The following is a 19,947-nucleotide window of genomic DNA, read 5'->3' as shown; positions in this document are numbered from 1 at the left end:
CCGAAAGATCGGGAACTTAAAACAGAAATTGTTTTCTTAATTTTTAAACACACTGTCGGAATGTATAGGTTTAGTTTTCAGTGTATATTGGGTATCTTTGTATGTGCTGCTCATTTTCTATTATGTTCATTCTTGTACATGTATGCTTCCTCGTATTCAGTGTTTGCATTATATAAATGTTATGAGCATGGTGGAATATGTTATATATGTATAGTACACATGTATATTAGGCAAGCTAAAGAGGTGTTTTTATGCATTTAACTCGACAATTTTCGTACTTTTGATCTGTTTAATATTTTTAGAATATATATACATGTCTGCATGCATGTATACATAGTACACAACTACCACATACACCTCGTTTCGCCTCTATCATATTCTTGTCTATATGTTGCTTCTGAGTGTATATGTCGTAAATATGTATGTACGTTTGTGTGTGTTCGGAAGTGTGCGTGCTGTTTACATGCGGAATGGTGTTGGTAAAACATTTATTGTGGCAACCAGGGTACATTACAAGGATTGAGGTTGTTTCTTATTCCGGCTGGTGTCTGACAAGCCGTGCCTGGCAGCGACCGCTTCAGCTCCCAGTCAACCAGCATGTTTTGCGCTGCTGGGTCCGAGATGGAGACCGCGATCTCCCAAACCTTTTGGTCCGTGAGGCCCCAATGGGGCGGTGGCTTGGAATCTTTGCATAAAACCGTTATGTGATTGAACGTGGCTCCAGGTGCCTCACATAGAGAGCATACGGAGTCGTACCGGCCCGGGTGTGTCAAGGCCAACCAAGCTGAGGAGGGAAAGATTTTGGCCTGTAGCTGGCACCAGATTCTTTGATGGGGTTTTGAGAGAGAGGTATGAGGTGTGGGATATAAGAGTCGTTGTTCTCGGTAGCGAAGTGTTATGTCATGATAGGTGAGAAGTCTGTCCCGCGTGCTTCCTCAGCCTTCGGTATGCCCCGCTCTGTTGATGTGTGCCTCAGCAATTGAGTGGGCTACCTCGTTACCATGGTTGTCTGCATGGCCTGGTACCTAGACAATGTGAATGGGTCGGGAAGCTGTGGAGCGAGAGGTTAAGATTTGATGTGCGACTGGGTGTATTTTACCTCTTGCGAAATTTGGAATGGCCGGTTTAGAATAGCTGAAAATGAGTGTGGCAGTGGAAAAGGAGATGGCTAGCGCTATGGCTGCCTCTTTGGCTTCTGTCGATGTTTTTGCTTTAACAAAGGCAGAAACTGTGTGATTGAAGTTATAAGAAATCACACTGGTGACATATGCCGTGGGGTGACTGTATTCTGCCGTGTCTACGTAGGCCGCTTCAGTGTCAGTCGCGTGGTGTGGAATAAAATCGTTTCATTTAACACCACTCAAAATATTCGACTACCATGATTATCGAGCCAGCGCTCTTAACTTATTGCCGAGCCACCAGCGTCGCTCACATGTTACAAAAAAGAAAAAAAAATACATAAGAAACAGACAGCTGCACGGGCGGCAGATTCCGAGGAAGAGGGAGAGAATGACGGAGCGAAGCGATTGAGAAGGAAGCGGAAATGGAGCGATAATGTTAGTAATAATTTTTGTGCGTGTTTTTAAATGTTTATATTGGGCGATTTTTGGGCTATATGACATTTTGACATTTGGCTACATTTGGGCTACTTTTAGAACACCTTTGGCGGTGAGTGCTCACACCCATCTGTTAACCCTGCTCATCTTCCCTCCATAAAGTTGTATCCAGAGAACAGGCCACAGAACAGGCGTCTGGGAACTGAGCAGGCACGTTTGCGCCCGATTAAAGCGCATCAGCCAGAAGTGCACCTCGAGCACGTTTTGAAGAGACCCAAGTAGAATAGGCAGTATGTATAGTGACATCCGATGGCGTTATTGTAAAGCCTTTGAGCATCGCCCTATGGTGCGTGCCGCACTGCTGTCCCGTCGCGTCATGCACGATTATTTTCAGCGTCGTGTTTAGTGAAATATGTACAAGAAGATAGTCATTATTTAAAGTCTACTCTAGGCTATTTCGGAAAAAGCAAAAGAAACAGTAGCTGGCCTTTTAACCAGTACGAACCTTTAATATCATGTACTGAAAGGAATTTGCAGAAAGGGGATGATGGTAGAGATAAAAGAAAAGCAGACCATATTCTTCAAAGAGGAGCCAATGACCAGCGGAGTGTGCATAGATCAATATTGTCAGTGTATTCCTGGTAGACCTTTTTGTCATCTTTTTTGGTTACAGCATATTTGCTATGTGACTATTGCCTTACTGTCGTACCTATTCTGGCAATGCAGGTAGTTCCACTTTCTTAAGGCAGTGCTCGCTAAGGACCACGCAGTGCAATCCTTCAGTGCCAGTATTTAACAGTGTGGACTGCTTGGGTGTCCAAGCTACCAGCGTTGCACATGAAGCGGAGTTCGCGTCTATTATTGTTCAGGCTAGCTATTCCTGCACCAGAGCTTTTTAAGTTTTCAGTGCAGAACTCCTTGCCTAATTTTTTAGGCAATAAAATGTGTTCATAAAAGTCACTCAAGTGTTTTCTTATGCTTAGTTACACTCGGCAATATTTCCACTGGTAGTATAGGTCAGGTCGCAAAGTTGCAATGCATTTGTTACATCCATCATTTACTTTGCATGTCTACATCACTTGCGACTGAAGCTTTTCTGCTGTCTTTGTCACAAACCCTTGGGAGTGCACTATTTTGGTATTTTGGTAAAAGCATATTGAAATATTCTTATGGAAAATGATTTTAATAGGAATTTGTAAAAAGTGCCAATATTGTACAGCCATCCAGCTAACTAGTGAGTGCGAAGGCTGTGTTTTCTGTGCTCGTGTGCATTTAAAAGGCGCTAACTTGCGAAAAGATCAAATTTAAGCCGATGCTCCCCTAGCCCTTGCCTAATCTTGACCTTTCGAAATGTTTGATTCACCCTAAGGCATACGAGCACAGAAAATGTAGCCGTTATGCATGCTAGTTAAATATTTGGACGGCTTTACATAGTGTCCAACGTTTAGTCGTATCGCTGAATGGCCAGCATAGTCGGGTTGAAACCTCGCTTGGCTGCAGAGGGGCACCAAATAGTGCATGACTGCTTATTGTAATGAGCAGGGGATGATTTAGCCAAAAAGCTATGAAAGTTTAGAGTGTTTGAACACGGCCGCTCAATGGAGGCGCACTTGGTGCGGCCCGTCGCGTCGCGCCTCAATGGCTGGGGAAGCGACTATTGGCAGAAGTTACGGTTTCCGCCGTCATTCTCTGCGGGGGCGCCACCACTCCAGGACAGGGCGCCGCCGGCACGGACGAGCAGACGACGCGGAAGGAGCGCGCTGGCTGGGTTGGCGCGTGTTATCGTTTTGACTACTTAGCATAACAGCGTCCTAAGCGTATGCAGCACCATGCCAGGCAACTGCTGTGTGCCGCTGTGCACCACGAAAGCAAGAAAAGATCGGTTACCATGAGTTCCCGTGCGATTCACAACGTCGAGCAGCATGGCTGAAAAACATATCTCAGGAGGGCTAGGATGGAAAAGGAAGCCGGTGGGAGCCGAGTGACAAGTCACTAGTATACTCACTGCACTTCACAGATGACGATTACAGGAAGAACATAAAACGGAAGATCCTGCTTCCTTCAGCTGTCCCCTCCGTGTTCCCAAACTGCCCACATTACAAGTTAAGTTACTCACGCGGGCTCATGCTGAGCCAAACAACCTTGAAAAAATTATTGTGCGCAGGTCAATAGCTTTATTTCCCCCCCTTGTTATAGCTACACTTCATTTCCTCCTGGACAACCCCCCGTGTCATCCTGAAGCATGTGTGCTTCAAGAAGGCTGCGCCACGATCACTTTTATGACGATGATATCAAAATGGTATGCCTTGCACAACCTCGCATAAGTGAAGCCATGGAGACACCAAGAGGAGCCGCTCTATTTGTCAGATGACGAGCGACTCTCTTGGTTAGAGTTGGACTTTGCCATATCGAGGACATTCAGGTCCAAGGAGGCACGTCGAAGCAAAGGCTAGCCAAACAAACGTACGAAGCAACAATCATGACAACCAGATCCACAGTGGCGCAAATTAAGTACCTTCTTGGTCACATCAAGTATCTTACAACAATGTCTTCTGTGTGCCTTACTAGTGCATTGCATTTAACCGAATCTTATTTTCAGCTTCCGATACGCCCTAAAGCAGGCTTTGAAAGCGGGTCTATAGCATTGCTTTTTAGCAGCCTAAGGCAATTCAAAGGCGGGAACGACAAAGTTGACCCAAGGGCTGCAGTTTTCACCTCGGAGAAAATACTGAAGGTACCACTAGCGAAAAAAAAAAATATATCGACTGATGTTATACACATTTTGCCATGCTTTGTGCAGGTTGGCATCTTGCAAGCATCAGTCTGCAAATGCACCTATTAACAATAGGCAGCTATAAAACTTGGCATTCGTTATTATGAAAGTCGTACCTTGCCAACTGCCATATCACGTCTGCTGCGGGAGGGTTTTCGAGTCAGCTTGGATTCATTCATGTGTGGTGTGAACTAGCAGCTGACATAGAGTTAGCACCGATTGCATTCTTGGCTGGTTACCTTGCACGTCCATTTGAAGAAAAAGTATGAATAGTTTTACAGAATCTCATGAAACATTTTTATTTATTCTGTCTTCAGTCTCTGCCCGTGTTTTCATTATTTATATATTACCAAATTTTAAATAACTTCTAGTGCTTACTTTAGAGTGTCAATAATTTTATTTTATTAGTCCCCATCCATTTATTAACTTTGTGCCTTGTGATTCCTGCAAAACCCTGGACTTATCAAAATTCTTGATGATGGACGCCTAAGGTATTTGAAAATCACCATGCACCTTTGTTAGCAAGGTGATGAAGTTCCCGCAGGTCATAAGAAGCAGCAAGCTATGCAACATGTTAATTTCATCCCGTCTTCCCTATTTTGTGCAATTTCCGGAGTTGATTTGCGAGAGAGAAGACCGCAGTCACACTAAAGACCTAACCAAACTAATGCGCAACTGGACAGGCAACATTAATCAGACAGTGGAAAAAATCCCGCTTGCACATAAACCTTTTTCGAGAAAAGTTATTTGCATGTAAAATAAGCTTTCGTGTCTATTGTGCATCACGCGGCTTCATAATCAAACCAGAAAAAAATTGCCTGAGCCTGCGGGCGTGTCGTTGAACTGGCTGTCTTGTGTTGTTTCTCTTGCAACTGTTTGTGTTAGCTAGTATGTTTTGGTGGTGGTACCCACTTGAATATTATTTCCAGTGAAAATGGAGGAACAGGCTGAACAATAATGTTGAACGCTACGTCCTGAATTGTAAGTTTCCAGAAAAGTGCACGCAGAATATTGGCCCCAAACCATGTCCCGATTTCAAGATTGCAATATCTAATACGTTATTACAGTGGTTCAAACGCAACTAAATGGGTGCGCACTCAGCGAAGCACACGACTGCCTCGTTCTCGTTGTAAACGGAAGACCACGAATGACTTGGAAAAGCCTAGTGATGATGACTTGCCGCTATCACCTTATCAATAGCAAACTTGCACATAGCATCATATACAGTGTGAAACGCCGCTCATAATCCTAAATTGAGCAAGCGCCGACCACGCGGACGCCGAAACGAAAGCACAGCCACGGCCGCTGCGCGCAGCTCTCCGCCCGGACTCGTCCCGGACTGGTGGCGATGAGAACTAGGCGCAATACGGCTCATCTGGGCGACGCGACGGGCCGCACCCAAGTGCGCCTCCATTGAGCGGCCGTGGCAGAAGACTGAAAGGCTGTGGGCCACTGCGTCATTCAATGTTCTATTTTTGTGAAGATATGTATCGGTACGAAAAACTTTGGTCAAGTGTTTGAATAATAAGCAACGTGTGTGCGAAGTAGAAGCGAAGCAGAGGAAAAAGAAGCCAGTACCGCCAAAGACCTTCACTCGACGAAACAATATTCTAGATGTCGCTTTTAAATAGTATGGTGTTTTCTTAAGTCTGGGTCACTTTTCGTTCGGGCGCATATTGAAAAGCGGTAGCTTCAAAGCTCTATACGAAGTGCTGTATTGATTGTAGTTTTTCAGCTTGGTCACTTTTGAACCTCTTCTCTGTTCTTCGACCACAGGTGTATGGCGGTGGTGCTTCTATATCCGGCGATCGGGCACTTCGGCTACCAGGTCACTGTGCGCCAGGCGATGGTGCTCTCTTGGGCGGGCATTAAGGGAACCTACCTGAGTTCCCTCGCCACTGCCCAGTTCCTGAGGAACGAGAACATCTACACGGAGAGCATCACGAGGGTCTCCTTCTCGACCACTGAAGTGCTTAAAAAATTCAAGGATTCTGAATTTTTTTTTTTTTTTTTTGCTGCTGAAGCCTGTATTGAATCGCTTCCTCTAAGAACTCGTAGAGATTACGCGGGCAACCTTTGTATTAAACAAAACTAAATGAACACAGCATTTTCTAACGAGACGCCCTTGCCACAATAGTTTTGTATTTTTTAACAAAGCAATGGAAATGTTCCATTCTCGAATAAAAGTTACAATGATTTTCATTTCGCGCTTAATAATTTCTTTTGGCCAGCTTTTCATTTTGATAACAAGGAAGGCTTTGAAGGCATGATTTTTTCGTCATCGGCTAAAACTAAGCGGCAGTCATGAATGTAGTCAGAGCTTTAAGAGAACAAAGGTTGCATTCCACGAACAATTCGTAGTGCGGCTTGCAGAATATAATTCCCAAGACAACGCTCATTTCACGCAACGAAGACGAAGCGAGCATTACTAGTACGCATCGCACAAAGGGAAGCCGAAAGCTCGTCTGAATGTGTAATAATGGCGTCGATCACGTATGTATAAACGGCAGTCATCCTACAATATCAGCCTATAATACGAAAAATTTGACGCCTATATTTTTTTTTTCATGTCAGTCGTACCTGTACGTCGTCGGCGACATGGTTCTCACGCAGCTCATCAACGTCACCCTCTTGCAGGTGGTCCTCGGCACCCTAGGTGCGCCCAGTAGAAGGCCTCCCCTTTTTAGCTCCTCCTAACCCTCACCCTGTGCGCAGGCATGCTCGAGGTGTCGGATGTAGAGCTACGCGCCATGCGTGACGCGGTGCATCACCTCAACGAGGCTGCGGACTCGGCTCGTGCCCTCTACATGAGGGATGACTCGTTCTTGCTGGCAGACTGGCACTGGGTGGCAGGGAACACGCTCATTCGGAACCCGCTCGAGGCCAGCTTCCGACTACAGGCAGCCTTCGTGAGTCCTTTCCTTTCCCGCCAGACGCTGACAATTTTGTTTTTGAATCTGCTACCTAAATGTAAATTGTTGCTATTCTAGACGCTGTTTGTGATTCAGGTTATACCGAGAACGCGCAAACCTACTATCGTAAGTGCCATTCAGCTTCCTATAGTACAGTAGCCTTGTCACGGTAGTCTTATCACAGTAGTCTTGTCACAGCATTGAAAGGAGCTATAATCACGTATTTGCGCTTTTACCTGGTTTGGTATGTTATTATGCGCTTGAGTTTACACCAGCGCCACCTTTATGGTAGCTTCCTTCTTTCTGCAGAGGGCTGGATGCATTGTACGACTTCGAAAGGTTCCCAGGTACATCGACACATTGGCAGTCGAAAATGTCCTCAGAATTGAGCAGGTACGTTACCGGGTCTTCAGTAATCACAAGCCAATTGAATTAGCCAGTTTGCAGAAACACAGTCATGAAAACTAGCTTTCCTACTTACAATTACGAAAGAAATCAAGATATATGAAGAGACCACAGTGAATTTTATTGGCACGAAATATTGACTATTTGTTGACTGGTACAACTAAAGTGTTTGTTTCGTTCATGTTCTTGGCCTTACTGCTGACACAATAGGACGCAGAAAAGTCAGTTTGTCTCTCAGTCACGAAGTCTCTATGATAAAAAACTTAATATCCTCATAATTATGGTTATAAACGAAAACTATATCTCTCGCGTGCTCTCCCGCAGGCTCGGTTGTCCTGCAAATGCAAATTAAGTCACGATATAATAGAACAAGTAAATACACATCTGGAAGTTATGCTAAACACGCCATAACGACATCAGAAATAGACTACGGTGAGTGCTAGGTCTCCTGCACACTTTTTATTTACTATTACTCTGCGGAGGGAGCTTTTAGCCCTTTGTAAAGCCGCGGTAGAGCTGTTTATTAATATCACAAGAACCCTATAAGAAGCTTTTTATAAATCTTCTTTTTTTTTGAAGGTCAGCTATGCTCGTCAGTACCGCCAAGGAATAATTCAGCAAAGGACCAAAATGACGTTAATTGCAGCCCTTCAGTACCAATTTCACAAGAAAGTGTAAGCGGAACTTTCGCTTTCTTTCCAGACATGCTGTATATGTTTAAAGGACGCTTAACGGGAATGCGAATTCTAGCTAGAAAATGACATTTATGTGCAAATGTTATAAATTCGGCATTTCTTCTGAAAACTCTGCTTTTGTGAACCAAAACTGTCTGCATATGTTTAAGGCACACAGCTATGCCTCAGCGTATTTCGGACACAACTTGCTATCGGTAAGATACCGGTAAACGGTGATTGAAAAAAGGAATATTCCTATTACACAGCTTGAGCTTAGGCATGCTTAGGGTACCCGTAATCCTCAGGAGAAAGCGCCTTTTTCGTGTGCGGAACCAATTTTGGAGGTTCGCGGTGCCTCTTCGTTATTTCAATTAACTTGTACTAAGGTGGTTCACCCGGTTGGATAAAAGTGATCTCCTTAGTCAGTGCTTCCATGATGTAGATTGTTCCTTCCAGTCCACCGGGAGAGTCTTGTTTGGTACTCTTTCATGTGTCAGAAGCTCGTGGAAACAGGCCAAAGCTCTGCCACACAATGCATTTGACTGATTCGACAGCACCTCCGTAAAGTTTGCACTTCATGTCGTATTAGGTTATCTTCATCTTCTCCAACACTATTTCATCTGGCAGCTGTCACCTATACAGGATGAAGGCTGTGCTGCGAATCCTGACTGTTTGCGAAGTAATGCTCCCAACGCATGCAGTCCGCTTTGTCTGTTCAAAGGCGACACGAGCAGCGATTCAGGAGCATTACAAAGCGTAAGCTGTCAGTTCAGGCCGAAAAATATGTGAAAAACAAAAATATACGGACTATTAAACAGTAGCTTCATCTTTCCGAAATAGACGCACCTTACATAGTGCTATTTGATCAGCGGTCAGGGGCAGTTTTCCCCCTCACGACCCGCCTAATCTGTCTTGGCCTTCCTGTAAGAGCAGCAAAAACCATGTTGTAAAGCCCAAACGCAAATGGAGAAACAAATAGACTTCTATTCCGCTTTTTCAGAAGCGCGGTCATGATTTTAGCGTTGAAACAGACAAAATTGTTAACAGTCCCTGGAGGTGTAATTTTCCTCTCAGATAGCCTTGCATTACAGTTTCTTTTTAGATTATTGTGTAAACACTTGACAATTTCAGGTTCTAGGTCACTCCACTGAGCCAACCTCCATCATAAGGTATTCCTTAAACTTCGAAGTCACATTCCAGCCTGCACAGCGGAATATCAGCAGCTAATGTGTTTATTTTATTTTCCTACCGCGCAACTTGTATTTCATATGTAGGCAAGAAATTGCAGACAGACGTACTCCGATCGCTATGACGAGGTTCTTTTTAGAATATAATTACCACCTGAGGGCTGCTTCGGTGGTACAAAAAGATACACCAGGCCGGCCCTGCTAGAAGCACATATTTTATCTATACACGCGTTTGATGCGACGATAGTGGGACTAAAAACAAGATGAAGAGAAATTGTGAGAAGTGACCAGGGGCTAGAGGATGAGAGAGGAGTCTGTGCAGACGCTCGCGGTCTGGTGGACAAGATCGGCGAGATAAGCCCAGTGTCGAGGTGAATCTGGGTAAGTCCAGCATGCGGCTAGAACGCTGGAGGGGGCCCGGTTCAGGCGAGAGGCCTCAAGCTGCCGTCCAACGACAGTAGAGCCAGGCTTCCTGGGCGTCTGAGGCCAGCACGGCGCCGAATGTGTGCGTCGACTATATGCCCCAATCAAGGAGCAATGCACGAGTCGGCCAATCGCAAGCCTGGTACCCGGGTCTGCAACAGGTCCAGGGCTGGAGACAGCAGGCAGGCCCCAGATCTGGTCACTCGGGTACTAGGTCTGGTGGAACACAAATTGCCGGAGCTATGTGGCCGTGCGTCCTCCTGGTACGCTGCTCCCTCGTTCTGATTTCCTCGTTTCTCGCTTCCAGAGCCATTTGAGCCGCTGGATTGCACGTTCTCTTCCAGTTCCTCTTTTTCAAACGTAGCTTTTGTCCTCCTGGTTTCTTGGATATTGGTTCTTGCACGCACTAGTTTTTCAATCACGCCATTAAACTGTGTTTTCGAGAGGCACCTTGTTGAAGATGATCCGAAATGGGAACGTATTTCGAATTTCAACTGGTCACCTAGAGCAAGGAAATTTCATCAACAAACCGAGGAGCTGTTTCAGTGCGAGATTTGAATTTGCATCTTGAAATCTGATTGGACTACGTGGTCTGGTCCTTATACTTCCAAGGCTATTGCTGATACGCGGATATGGAGAACCCTCAGGATAGCCGACAGAAGTTCATTACGTGAGGTATGTGCAAGCAATCTCAACCAGTTCAATCGGCGACCCAGAGCGCTCTCCCAATACGCAATAGTGCAAAATATTGAGGAGAGAAATAGCTCACGATGAGATACAACTCATACATTGAAGTAGTTCTCCGGTGTCGTGAAAGAACTAAAGTTGGTACAAGCCACCGATTGTGGTCGCCCTTTGGTAGTATAATAGTGCTACCGAGCAAAGCAGGAAGCCGCCACCATTACCGCCGTTCACGACGAAAGAGAAAAGTAAGAGAATTTAGTTTTAATATTCTCTCCGCAGCAGTCGTGCTAGGTTCATGCCATCTGTACAGTAATTTTTTTTTCCACAAACGGTTATTCTTAAAGCAGCGGACAATAAAGAACCTTGGATGAAAAGCTACCGTTCGGCAAATATTTACTTAAAGCTAATCGTAGTGCAGTTAAAAAATAACAAAACTGATAAAATAAAACGCAAAAATAGTCTGCGGAGTACCTCTAAAACATTGGTCTAAATAAGTCACAGAATACATCTGAAGAGAATTCATGCGTGTGCCTTGTAAAACACGGAAAAATTCAGGTAGGGACATTTAAGACTTCTTATTGTGAAAACGCGAAAGCATGAGAAATACTGTTAAAGCCACAGAGGCATCATCGCAGTAAAACCCACTGCGCCGCTGCCGCGACTCTCGTGCTCATGCAAGCACTCGTGCTCTGGAATCCACTCACACCCGTCGCGGTCGCGCACATGTTAGAGCGCTCGACTACTGTGCCCATGATGCGGGAATGAATTCCGACCACGGCGGCCGCTTTTCGATGGAGGCGATAAGAAAGGTATCAGTGGGCTGTGTGTGCGATTGGTGCAAGTTAAAGAACCTCAGGTGGTGCAATTTCCGGAGCTCTCTACTACTGCGTATCTCATAGTCTGAGTCGCTTTGGGACCAAACCAATCCACTCACAAAGCTTTTTCGCCGGTGCGTAACTCTGGTGTCACGTACTGTGAGCTGCCTCTAAGTGAACACCCGCGGTTGCTGTCGCATTGCCGACGGAATTCAGACTTGCTCTAAGAACGCACATGTTTCTTCAAAACACACGACCAGGCGTTGAGATTGTAGAGGACGCGTGCTCCGCGCGTGAAGAAACGCCACGACCTCCAGAGAACGCGAGGGAAAGATGCCCGTCCACAAGCCTAGCAAATATGAGTGGACCATTCTCTATTTATATACTGAAGCGTGAATGCGAGGAGAAACAAGTAAGCGCATAAAGGTTTCCTTGGCGCGACCTCCGGACAAAGCCCTTACGCTCGTCACTAATCCCCTCACACGCGTGTTTTTCATGGCCGCATTTCTACCTTTCTGCATGCTCCTGCTCTGTTCATACTGATGCCGACAAACATGTGGGTATTGGTGCCGATCAATATGGCTAGCAGTAGCAATTTAGCATTATATTCCAGCCCTCCTTATCTGTACGTCTGCCTGTAATACTCGCCTGCATTCTGTCCGCGCTAAAGGCTCAAGGCACTGACGTCCAGTTCCATATTCTAGTAAACTTAATTTGATTCTACGAAGTTCCTGTATAGAGATGCGGCGACGAAGTGAACACATGTCCCCATGTTATCATTACCAACGCCGGCATTGTATATTTTCAGATACTTGGACAAGGCCACCATTGGATCGATACTGGCAATACCACAGTGGGTTATTTGGCTGGTAAGTTAGACCTTTTGACCCTTTAACACATTCTGAAATACAAGCGGTGTATATACGACGGCTGGTTCGCAACCAGTGAAGAAGTTAGTAACTCTGCTTCTACGTCCTCTCCAGAAGGAGAACGTCGGCAGCGCTCACGAGGAGGGACTCACGGAGGGCAGCGCCATAGACGTGATTCAGAGGCCTTTACGCGAGCGTGTGGTCGAGCTGTTCGAGCACTCCTACTACGAGGCGGTCGTCACAAGCTCTACTCTAGCCATAGTCTTCGTGCTTGCCGGGCTCTTGCGCATCTTGTTGGTGACGGCTCGTAGCAGCGCCTTCGTCGCCGCAATCAGCGTCGAAGCCATCTACCTCACCATGTTCACCACAGAGGTTACCGTCATGGTAAGTCACGTTTCTTTGATTAACCTTAGCTGTCGCAGGTAGGTGTCCTTCAACGTAATACTGTGAACTTTAATCAATGTTCAACGGTGGACTACAGTACTGCTTTTTCCTTAATAAAACATATTATACGAACAATTAAATACTGATTTCTGGTTTTGCGCATATATTAGCCTGATAGAATGTATTTCTACATATGCGCACACACACACCCAATTACACGTCTTCTACTAAACTTCATATTCTGTTCTGAAAATTGGTGCTGTTCACAATCTTCCGTACACCCAAGCGTCTGTCTGAATTTCTTGCAGATCAAACAGCGCCGTTTTCATTTCAATTTCAGATATCGGCGTATGGCCAGCGCATCGTGAATATGGACAACTACAACCGCCTAGACCTGGTGCTAGTGGCCGTTTGTATGCTAATATTCACCCTGCAGTGCGGCCTCTTCCTTAAGCAGCAGAACGACCTGGCCAACAGCGCGCTCATCGTGTGCTTCATCGCCGCCATCTCGCTGCGCTTCCTGCACGCCGCAAAGTACGCCGAGGTGGGTTTCCCTTTCTTTATTCGCGGTCATGTCGTGTGCATAGTACGATCAATACCAGCTGTAGAATAGGTAGCATCCTTGGTTGCTATTAAGGTATCCTGTGCCACATTTGAAAAGCAATTTAACTGGTGACAGCCTGCCCTAGGTACATTCGTTGAAGGAGAAATATATTGTTAGGGTTTATTTACAGAGTGATTCTGCACCTTGCCTGATGTGCTAACAGATGGTGAGCTTCCTCTTTCCGGAGAGCCTCTTTTTGCACTTCCTTCTCCTCTTCTGTGCGCATGCCTGACATTTCCCCCGTCGCAGACGACGCCCCTGTGCTGTCAGAGTCCCGAGCGAGAGTGGCAGCGCTTTATTCTTGCGACATGAACTACCTGTGTTTTCCGAGAGGGGCGACCGTGGGAACATTGGCGAGACACGACGTAATTCAACTCATTGATGCCTTTGAGCACAATAAATGGGCCTGCGTAGTGCGACAACTGCTTCTGGGACAAACCACGCTTGCGGAGAGGTGTCCAGAGCCACACTAAGTCGCCGGGAACGTAGGAGACATCCTGATGCCGACGATCGTAGCGCTGCTTAGAGCGGTCCTGCGAGGCCAGAGTGCGTAATCGGGCGACCCGACGAGCCTCTTCAGCGCGGCAGAGGGTGCTCGAAACAGACGGCTCGGTGTCGAGAGAGAACGGCAAAATGGTGTCAAGAGAACGTCGAGGTGGACGGGCGTAGAGGAGGAAAAATGGACTATAAGAAGTTGTCTCATGCTTCGAGGTGTTATAGGCGTAAGTAATGAAAGGGAGCACGTCATCCCAGTTCTTGTGCCGCGAGTCAACATACGTCGCAAGCATGTTTGTCAGTGTCCGGTTTGTACGTTCGACTAGGCCATTTGTCGGGGGATGGTACGGCGTAGAGTGATGCAACTGGCAAGTACAATAGCGCAGAAGCTCTTCCACAACATCTGCCGTAAACTGGCGGCCTCGGTCACTGATAAATACACGAGGAGGCCCATGACGGAGGACGACAGCGTGAAGAAGAACGAGACGTCAGCGGCGGTGGCGGAAGGGATGGCGGCAGTTTCACAGTAACGCGTGAGATGATCAACGCACACGATGACCCAGCGATTGCCTTTCGACGAGCGGGGAAACGGGCCTATGAGGTCAACACCCACTTGCTCATATGGTGTGGTCGGTGGTGTCACCGGATGTAAGTGGCCCGGCGGAGAGGTCGTGGGGAGCTTGAACCGCTGGCACTGCACGCAGGAGTTCGCGTAACGCTGAGTCGTTCGACGCATATTTGGCCAGTAGCAACGTTCCTTAATGCGCGTAAGAGTCCTGGAAAACCCCAAGTGCCCAGATGTAACGTCATCGTGCATAGAGTGTAGAACAGAGGAGTAGAGCAGCAGAAAGCGTGCATCGCCAGATGAGTAATTTTTTCGATACAGCAAACCATCGCGAATGCAGAAAGTGTTCGCAGATGCCGGATCACGAGCTTTTTCAAAGAGTGATACCAAGTCTTTATCTTTTCGCTGTTCTCGCTGGAAAGTGGCAAGATCCGGAAATTGTACGGAAACGGCGGCAAGATAGTCGTCAAAGTTGTCATCGTAGAGGGTAGTTGCGAGAGGCAGCCGCGAGAGGCAGTCAGCGTCAGCGTGTTGGCGGCCACTTTTGTACGACACTGTAAAGTTTACTCCTGAAGGCGTAATGCCCAGCGGGCCAACCGACCGCAGGGGCCGAGTAGATTCACCAGCCAGCAAAGCGAATGATGATCGGTGATGACTGTAAAGAAACGTCCATAAAGGTACGAGCGAAACCGCTGTACGCCAAAAACGACGACAAGGCACTCTTGCTCCGTCACGGTTTAGTTGCGTTCAGACTTGCTAAGGGTGCGACTTGCATAAGCGACGTGTTGGTTTCCGTCATGCCGTCATAGAGAAAGAGATTGGTAAAGAGCGGACACTCCCATAGGGCCCAGCGGCCCATTTGACTGTAGTGCACCAAGCGGCCGGCGGCAATTACTTCCGGCCTTGCTGAAAGGCGCGCGATTTGAATGTTAGCATGCACTGCGCCCTTCCCTGCCCTTTTGGCGCATTATTTTGGTTTTACATGGTCTGCTAGTGTTTCTATTTATTTTCAGCATGCATAATAACATGAAAAATAGATTCCCAGTTCTCTACACTGGCCATCAACGCAGCTGCGCCACAGTCTTCGCAAAACAGTATTCCAGAAAAGACGCTAAGTGTTGTGTGAAATGAACATTTATTTTGCTGTATATAAAACACACAAGAGATGCAACAGATGTAGACAGATGCATTGACAAACTTGGCACACATTAGCCGAGGTGTACAGTACTGAAAAATAAAAATACAGAAGGCGAGAAACAGAGAAAAAATAGCATAACGTTGATTTCCGCATTATGGCAAATGATATGTAGCAAAACAGGCATCATACATTTACACAGTCCCAGTAGCGGCTACCTTAGTAAGGGTAACTTGTATTGTTCAGGGAAGAGAGGAGTACTGACGCTTGGGGGAAGGCCACACCGTTCACTCGTCGCATCTGCCGTGCTTCGGCTGCAGTCCGTGGACAGTCGCAGTTTGACAAGAATGAAACATTTCTCACCTTGCGGCTGCCCTGTTAAACGCGTGACACCACGCAAAACTAGCCGTTCGCAAAACCGCCTCACGCCATGTCACGTCACCGCGGCGGCCAGCACGCCTTGTCATGCCTGTTTGCTTGCCCTTCACGCGCGACTTTGTGAAGCGCAGTCGCCGCGGTACTGAGCTAAACTGCTGGATATTCTGCACAGTTTAACAAGCAAGTCAAGAATGCAACATTTCGTATCTTACCGTCGCCCTGTTAAACGCGACACTTAGGAAAACTAGTCGTTCGGCAAAACGCGTCAGGCCTGGGCGCACCGGCCGGCTACGCCATGTTGGCGCAACGGCGTGCCTTGGTGCTTCGCATGCTACTTTGTCCAGCGTGCTGAGATAAACTGTTCGAAATGCAGCTCAGTTCCGCAGGAACACAACATATTAATCCTCGCCGCGGTTGGAATCTGCCGGAGCGTCACTAACTGCGCCTGAATAGCCGGCGCACTTGTTCACGAGCTGCGAAACTTAATTGGCACCGGCCGGCGTGGTCATGGAAACTGTTTTAAATGCAGCGTAATTCAGCAAAAAACGTTGCTCACCTTGACGTCGTTCCAAACCGCAGTCGTTCCGCTTAGCAGCCCATGAGAGGTAAAACATGCCGTCTGTGCCGCACAGGCGCGGCGAGGCACGAGCAGACAACAGCTCGCTCCCTTCGACAGCTTTTTGGCGTCTGCTCCGGCGGGCTACCGCTGCAGCGAGTGCCGTCGCGCGCGCGTCCGCGCATGCGCACGTTGCTGCCGCCATCCATCAATCGGCGGCAGCGCAAAAAGTCGCGCGTCATTTCCTGGGGCCAGTTTTCGCCGAGTGACCGCTCTTTACCAATCTCTTTCTCTATGATGCCGTTGTATGAGCACAACACCCACGCCGATGCCACTCGCGTCAGTGTGGAGTTCAGTGGAAGCTGTCGGACTGAAATGACGCAGTATGGGCCGCGAGGTAAGAAGAAATTTGAGCTGGCGAAATGCAGAATCATTTGAAAGGAAGATCTTTCTGCAAGATGCATATGAGGGGGTAAGCTACGTCAGCAAACTTAGGGATGAAGCGTCGAAAGTAAGAGCAAAGTCCCAGGAAGCTCCTGAGTTCTTTCACAGACTTGGGCGCTTTGACGCAGCTGACAGCTTCAGTCTTCTGTGGGTCAGGCCTAACACCGTCTTTGTCAACCAAATGTCCAAGCACAACGATCTGGCGTTCACCGAAGCGGCACTTCTTAGAGTTCAGCACGAGACCCACTTTCTCCATGCAGTTAAGGACCACCGCTAAACGGCTGTTATGCTCGGCGAAGGTCCTCCTGAAAATCACTACGTCATTTAGGTAACACATGCAAATTTTCCACTTCAGTCCACGCAAAAGAGTGTCCATAAATCTTTCAAAGGTAGCCGGAGCGTTGCATAGGCCGAAAGGCATCACCTTAAATTCATATAACCCATCGGGAGTCACGAATGTCGTCTCCTCCTTGTCTTTCGGATGCATCGGTATCTGCCAGTATCTGGACCGTAAATCAACAGATGAAAAGTAGGAAGCTGAATGGAGGTAGTCAACGGCATCATCAACACGCGGGAGCGGGTAAACATCCTTCTTGGTGATAGTGAGGCGGCGATAGTCGACACAAAATCGCCAGGTGCCATCTTTTTTTTTCACGAGAATCACAGGGGCGGCCCATGGGCTAGATGATTCCTGAATGATTCCTCTTTGCATCATATCACGGACCTGTTCGTCAATTATCTTACGTTCTGAAGGTGAAACACAGTATGGTGTCTGTCTAATCGTGTGTGCAGATCCAGTGTCGTTCATGTGATGGGTGCGGGAAGGCGGAATCGGTGGTGGCTGATCACGAGCAAAGTCGAACACGTCCGCATGTTTTATAAGAACCTCCATCAATACTCGCCGGTCGTTGGTGGATAGCGATTCATTTATCATAGACTTAAACTAAGAATCAGGATGATCGGGACGTCTAGTTGAACGAGCAATGCCGTCACTGAACGCGACGATGTGCATAGAAAGGCGTTCTTCAAATTCGGCGAGTTTCAAACCACGCGGCAATACGGCAGGTTCATTGGTATGGTTGACAGTCCAAAGCGTGGCACGGCCCTCGTTCACTCGAACAACGCTGCGGGGCACCAACACACTTTTTTTGGCACCGGAAAGGGAAGCGGGTTCCACCAGAGCGTCGAAGGCATTGGGAACCGCACTCGAAGATACAGCTGGGACAAAGATGGCGGACATCACCGGAACGACGGTATCCTCGAAGACAGAAAAGACTTGAACCGCCCGCGGCGATTCTTCTATGAGACCGATCGAAGGCTGGGGCTTATTGATATCTCGCCACTGTTGAAGTCGAGAGTTGCGCCACACTGCTGTAAAAAGTCAACTCCTCGAATAACGTCGTCTGTAGAGCGAGGGAGCACCGTAAATTCAGTTCTAAACTCGTGTCCATCCATCGCTACATTTACATAACAAATACCATGCAGAACCAACGATTCTCCACATACACCTCGAAATATGACAGTTCTATCCCGGCCAAACATAATTTTGCGGCCGAGACGGTTCTTAAAATCTAAGCTCATCACGGAAATTGTAGCACCCGTATCCACTAAGGCCATAACACAAACACCATCCACTAACACTTCCAAGCGGTTCTTCAGCTTAACGACCGGTACAGGAATTGGCAATATCGATGACCTGGCGACCGCACCTCCATCGGCCGCACACGCTAGTTTCCCGGTGGCGGAGAAGAACGGCGGGGAGAAGGCGATTGTTGGGAGCGGCAGGCAGGAGGAGTCAGGCTGCGATCAGAAACTGGTGAGTCGTTGCGTGGTGGTACGTAGCGGTAGGAGCCCGAAGGAGGGGGATAGGCCAGGTCACGGACTTCTGGACTCACGGTAGAATGGCGATTTGTCCATTGGCGCTGGTAGCGTGGTGCCGGGTTCCGGCGATGGCAGAATCTGGATATGTGGCCAAGCATACCACAACGGTAACCGACGGGTGGTTCACGAGCACGGTCCAAATAACAGTCCTCGGTAACAGGATCACAGCGATCAGCAAAGTCCAGCCGCTGGGATTGTTGCGGAGGAGGTGGAGCCCTGTAGTGGGAACGAGCAGGGCCATATGCGTCGTTTCGGTGGTCACGGATGGGAGGAGGAGCGGTAGAACACCAAGAAGAGCGCTGGATGGGAGCTGCCTGCAGGAAGCAGCTATCACAGGGGATTGCACTGCGGTTCACATCTTGATGGCGGGAGAGCTAATCACGGACAATTTGGCGAATCATGTCGGCCAAATGCGGAGGCTCATGTGAATGCTCGTCAGAATCCACGCTTGCAACAGTGGTCACGTTAGGCAGACGGCCGAATTTCGGGGTTATGTGACGCAGCCTTAAAATTTCGAACGTACGACAATTCTTTATCACGGCCGCGGGAGAATCTAAGTTTTCTTTTGTAATTAAAAAGATATATACGTCCACCGCGATGCCCTTTAAGAGGTGGCCAACTCTGTCTTCGTCAGACATGCTCGGATTCACCGCTTTGCAGAGTTTTAGGACCTCTTCTATGTACATTGTGCATGTTTCACCAGGCCCTTGGGCTCGCTGGAATAAAGTCTGCTCAGCGCATTTCCGTTTTGCCGTGGTATCCCCGAAACAATTTCGAATCTCCTCTTCAAAACGATCCCAGCTCGTTAGAGACGCTTCGTGGTTCTCAAACCATGTAAGGGCTGTGGAGTCCAAGAAAAAAACATTTGCCAGCATTACAGTGGCATCCCAGCGATTGTACTTGCTCACCCGCTGGTAATTGGTTAGCCACTCATCCACGTCTTCGCCAGCCTTGCCAGAAAAGGTCCGCGGCTCACGGTAATGCTGCCATGCGGGTACCGCTGGGCCTGGCTGCCGTGCGTCGTCGTCTTGGATCATTGTGGTGGTCAAAGGGGGAGCCCAGCGAGTCGTCGGCTCGAACGAGGTAGAGAGGAATCCGTGGTGATCTTTGCAGCACCTTCCACCACACTGTTAGGGTTTATTTACAAAGTGATTCTGCACCTTAGCCTGATGTGCTAACAGATGGTGAGCTTCTTCTTCTTCCTCTA

The 19,947-nt window shown here is 47.7% G+C and overlaps 1 protein-coding gene and 1 pseudogene across 1 annotated transcript in view; one reads left to right on the top strand and one right to left on the bottom strand.

Moving 5' to 3' along the window:
- Positions 1-1,001: 1,001 nt before the first annotated feature.
- The window catches only part of LOC146186857 (sperm-specific sodium:proton exchanger-like), a 48,857-nt gene continuing 29,911 nt past the window's right edge, over positions 1,002-19,947 (top strand). The window contains exons 1-9 of the mRNA XM_084608127.1: positions 1,002-1,021; positions 6,106-6,277; positions 6,904-6,985; positions 7,045-7,238; positions 7,551-7,634; positions 8,226-8,320; positions 12,238-12,298; positions 12,413-12,682; positions 13,023-13,226. Coding sequence (XP_084464253.1) covers positions 1,002-1,021; positions 6,106-6,277; positions 6,904-6,985; positions 7,045-7,238; positions 7,551-7,634; positions 8,226-8,320; positions 12,238-12,298; positions 12,413-12,682; positions 13,023-13,226 — 1,182 coding nt within the window. The remainder of the gene's footprint in view (positions 1,022-6,105; positions 6,278-6,903; positions 6,986-7,044; positions 7,239-7,550; positions 7,635-8,225; positions 8,321-12,237; positions 12,299-12,412; positions 12,683-13,022; positions 13,227-19,947) is intronic.
- LOC146186858 (uncharacterized) lies at positions 16,846-19,777 on the bottom strand (annotated as a pseudogene).

This window comes from Amblyomma maculatum, chromosome 6, assembly GCF_055883805.1.
Source record: "Amblyomma maculatum isolate TAMU_Amacu chromosome 6, ASM5588380v1, whole genome shotgun sequence".
NCBI lineage: Eukaryota > Metazoa > Arthropoda > Arachnida > Ixodida > Ixodidae > Amblyomma > Amblyomma maculatum.
The sequence above is the reverse complement of the archived record's forward strand: the minus strand, read 5'-3'. Positions and strand labels throughout refer to the sequence as shown.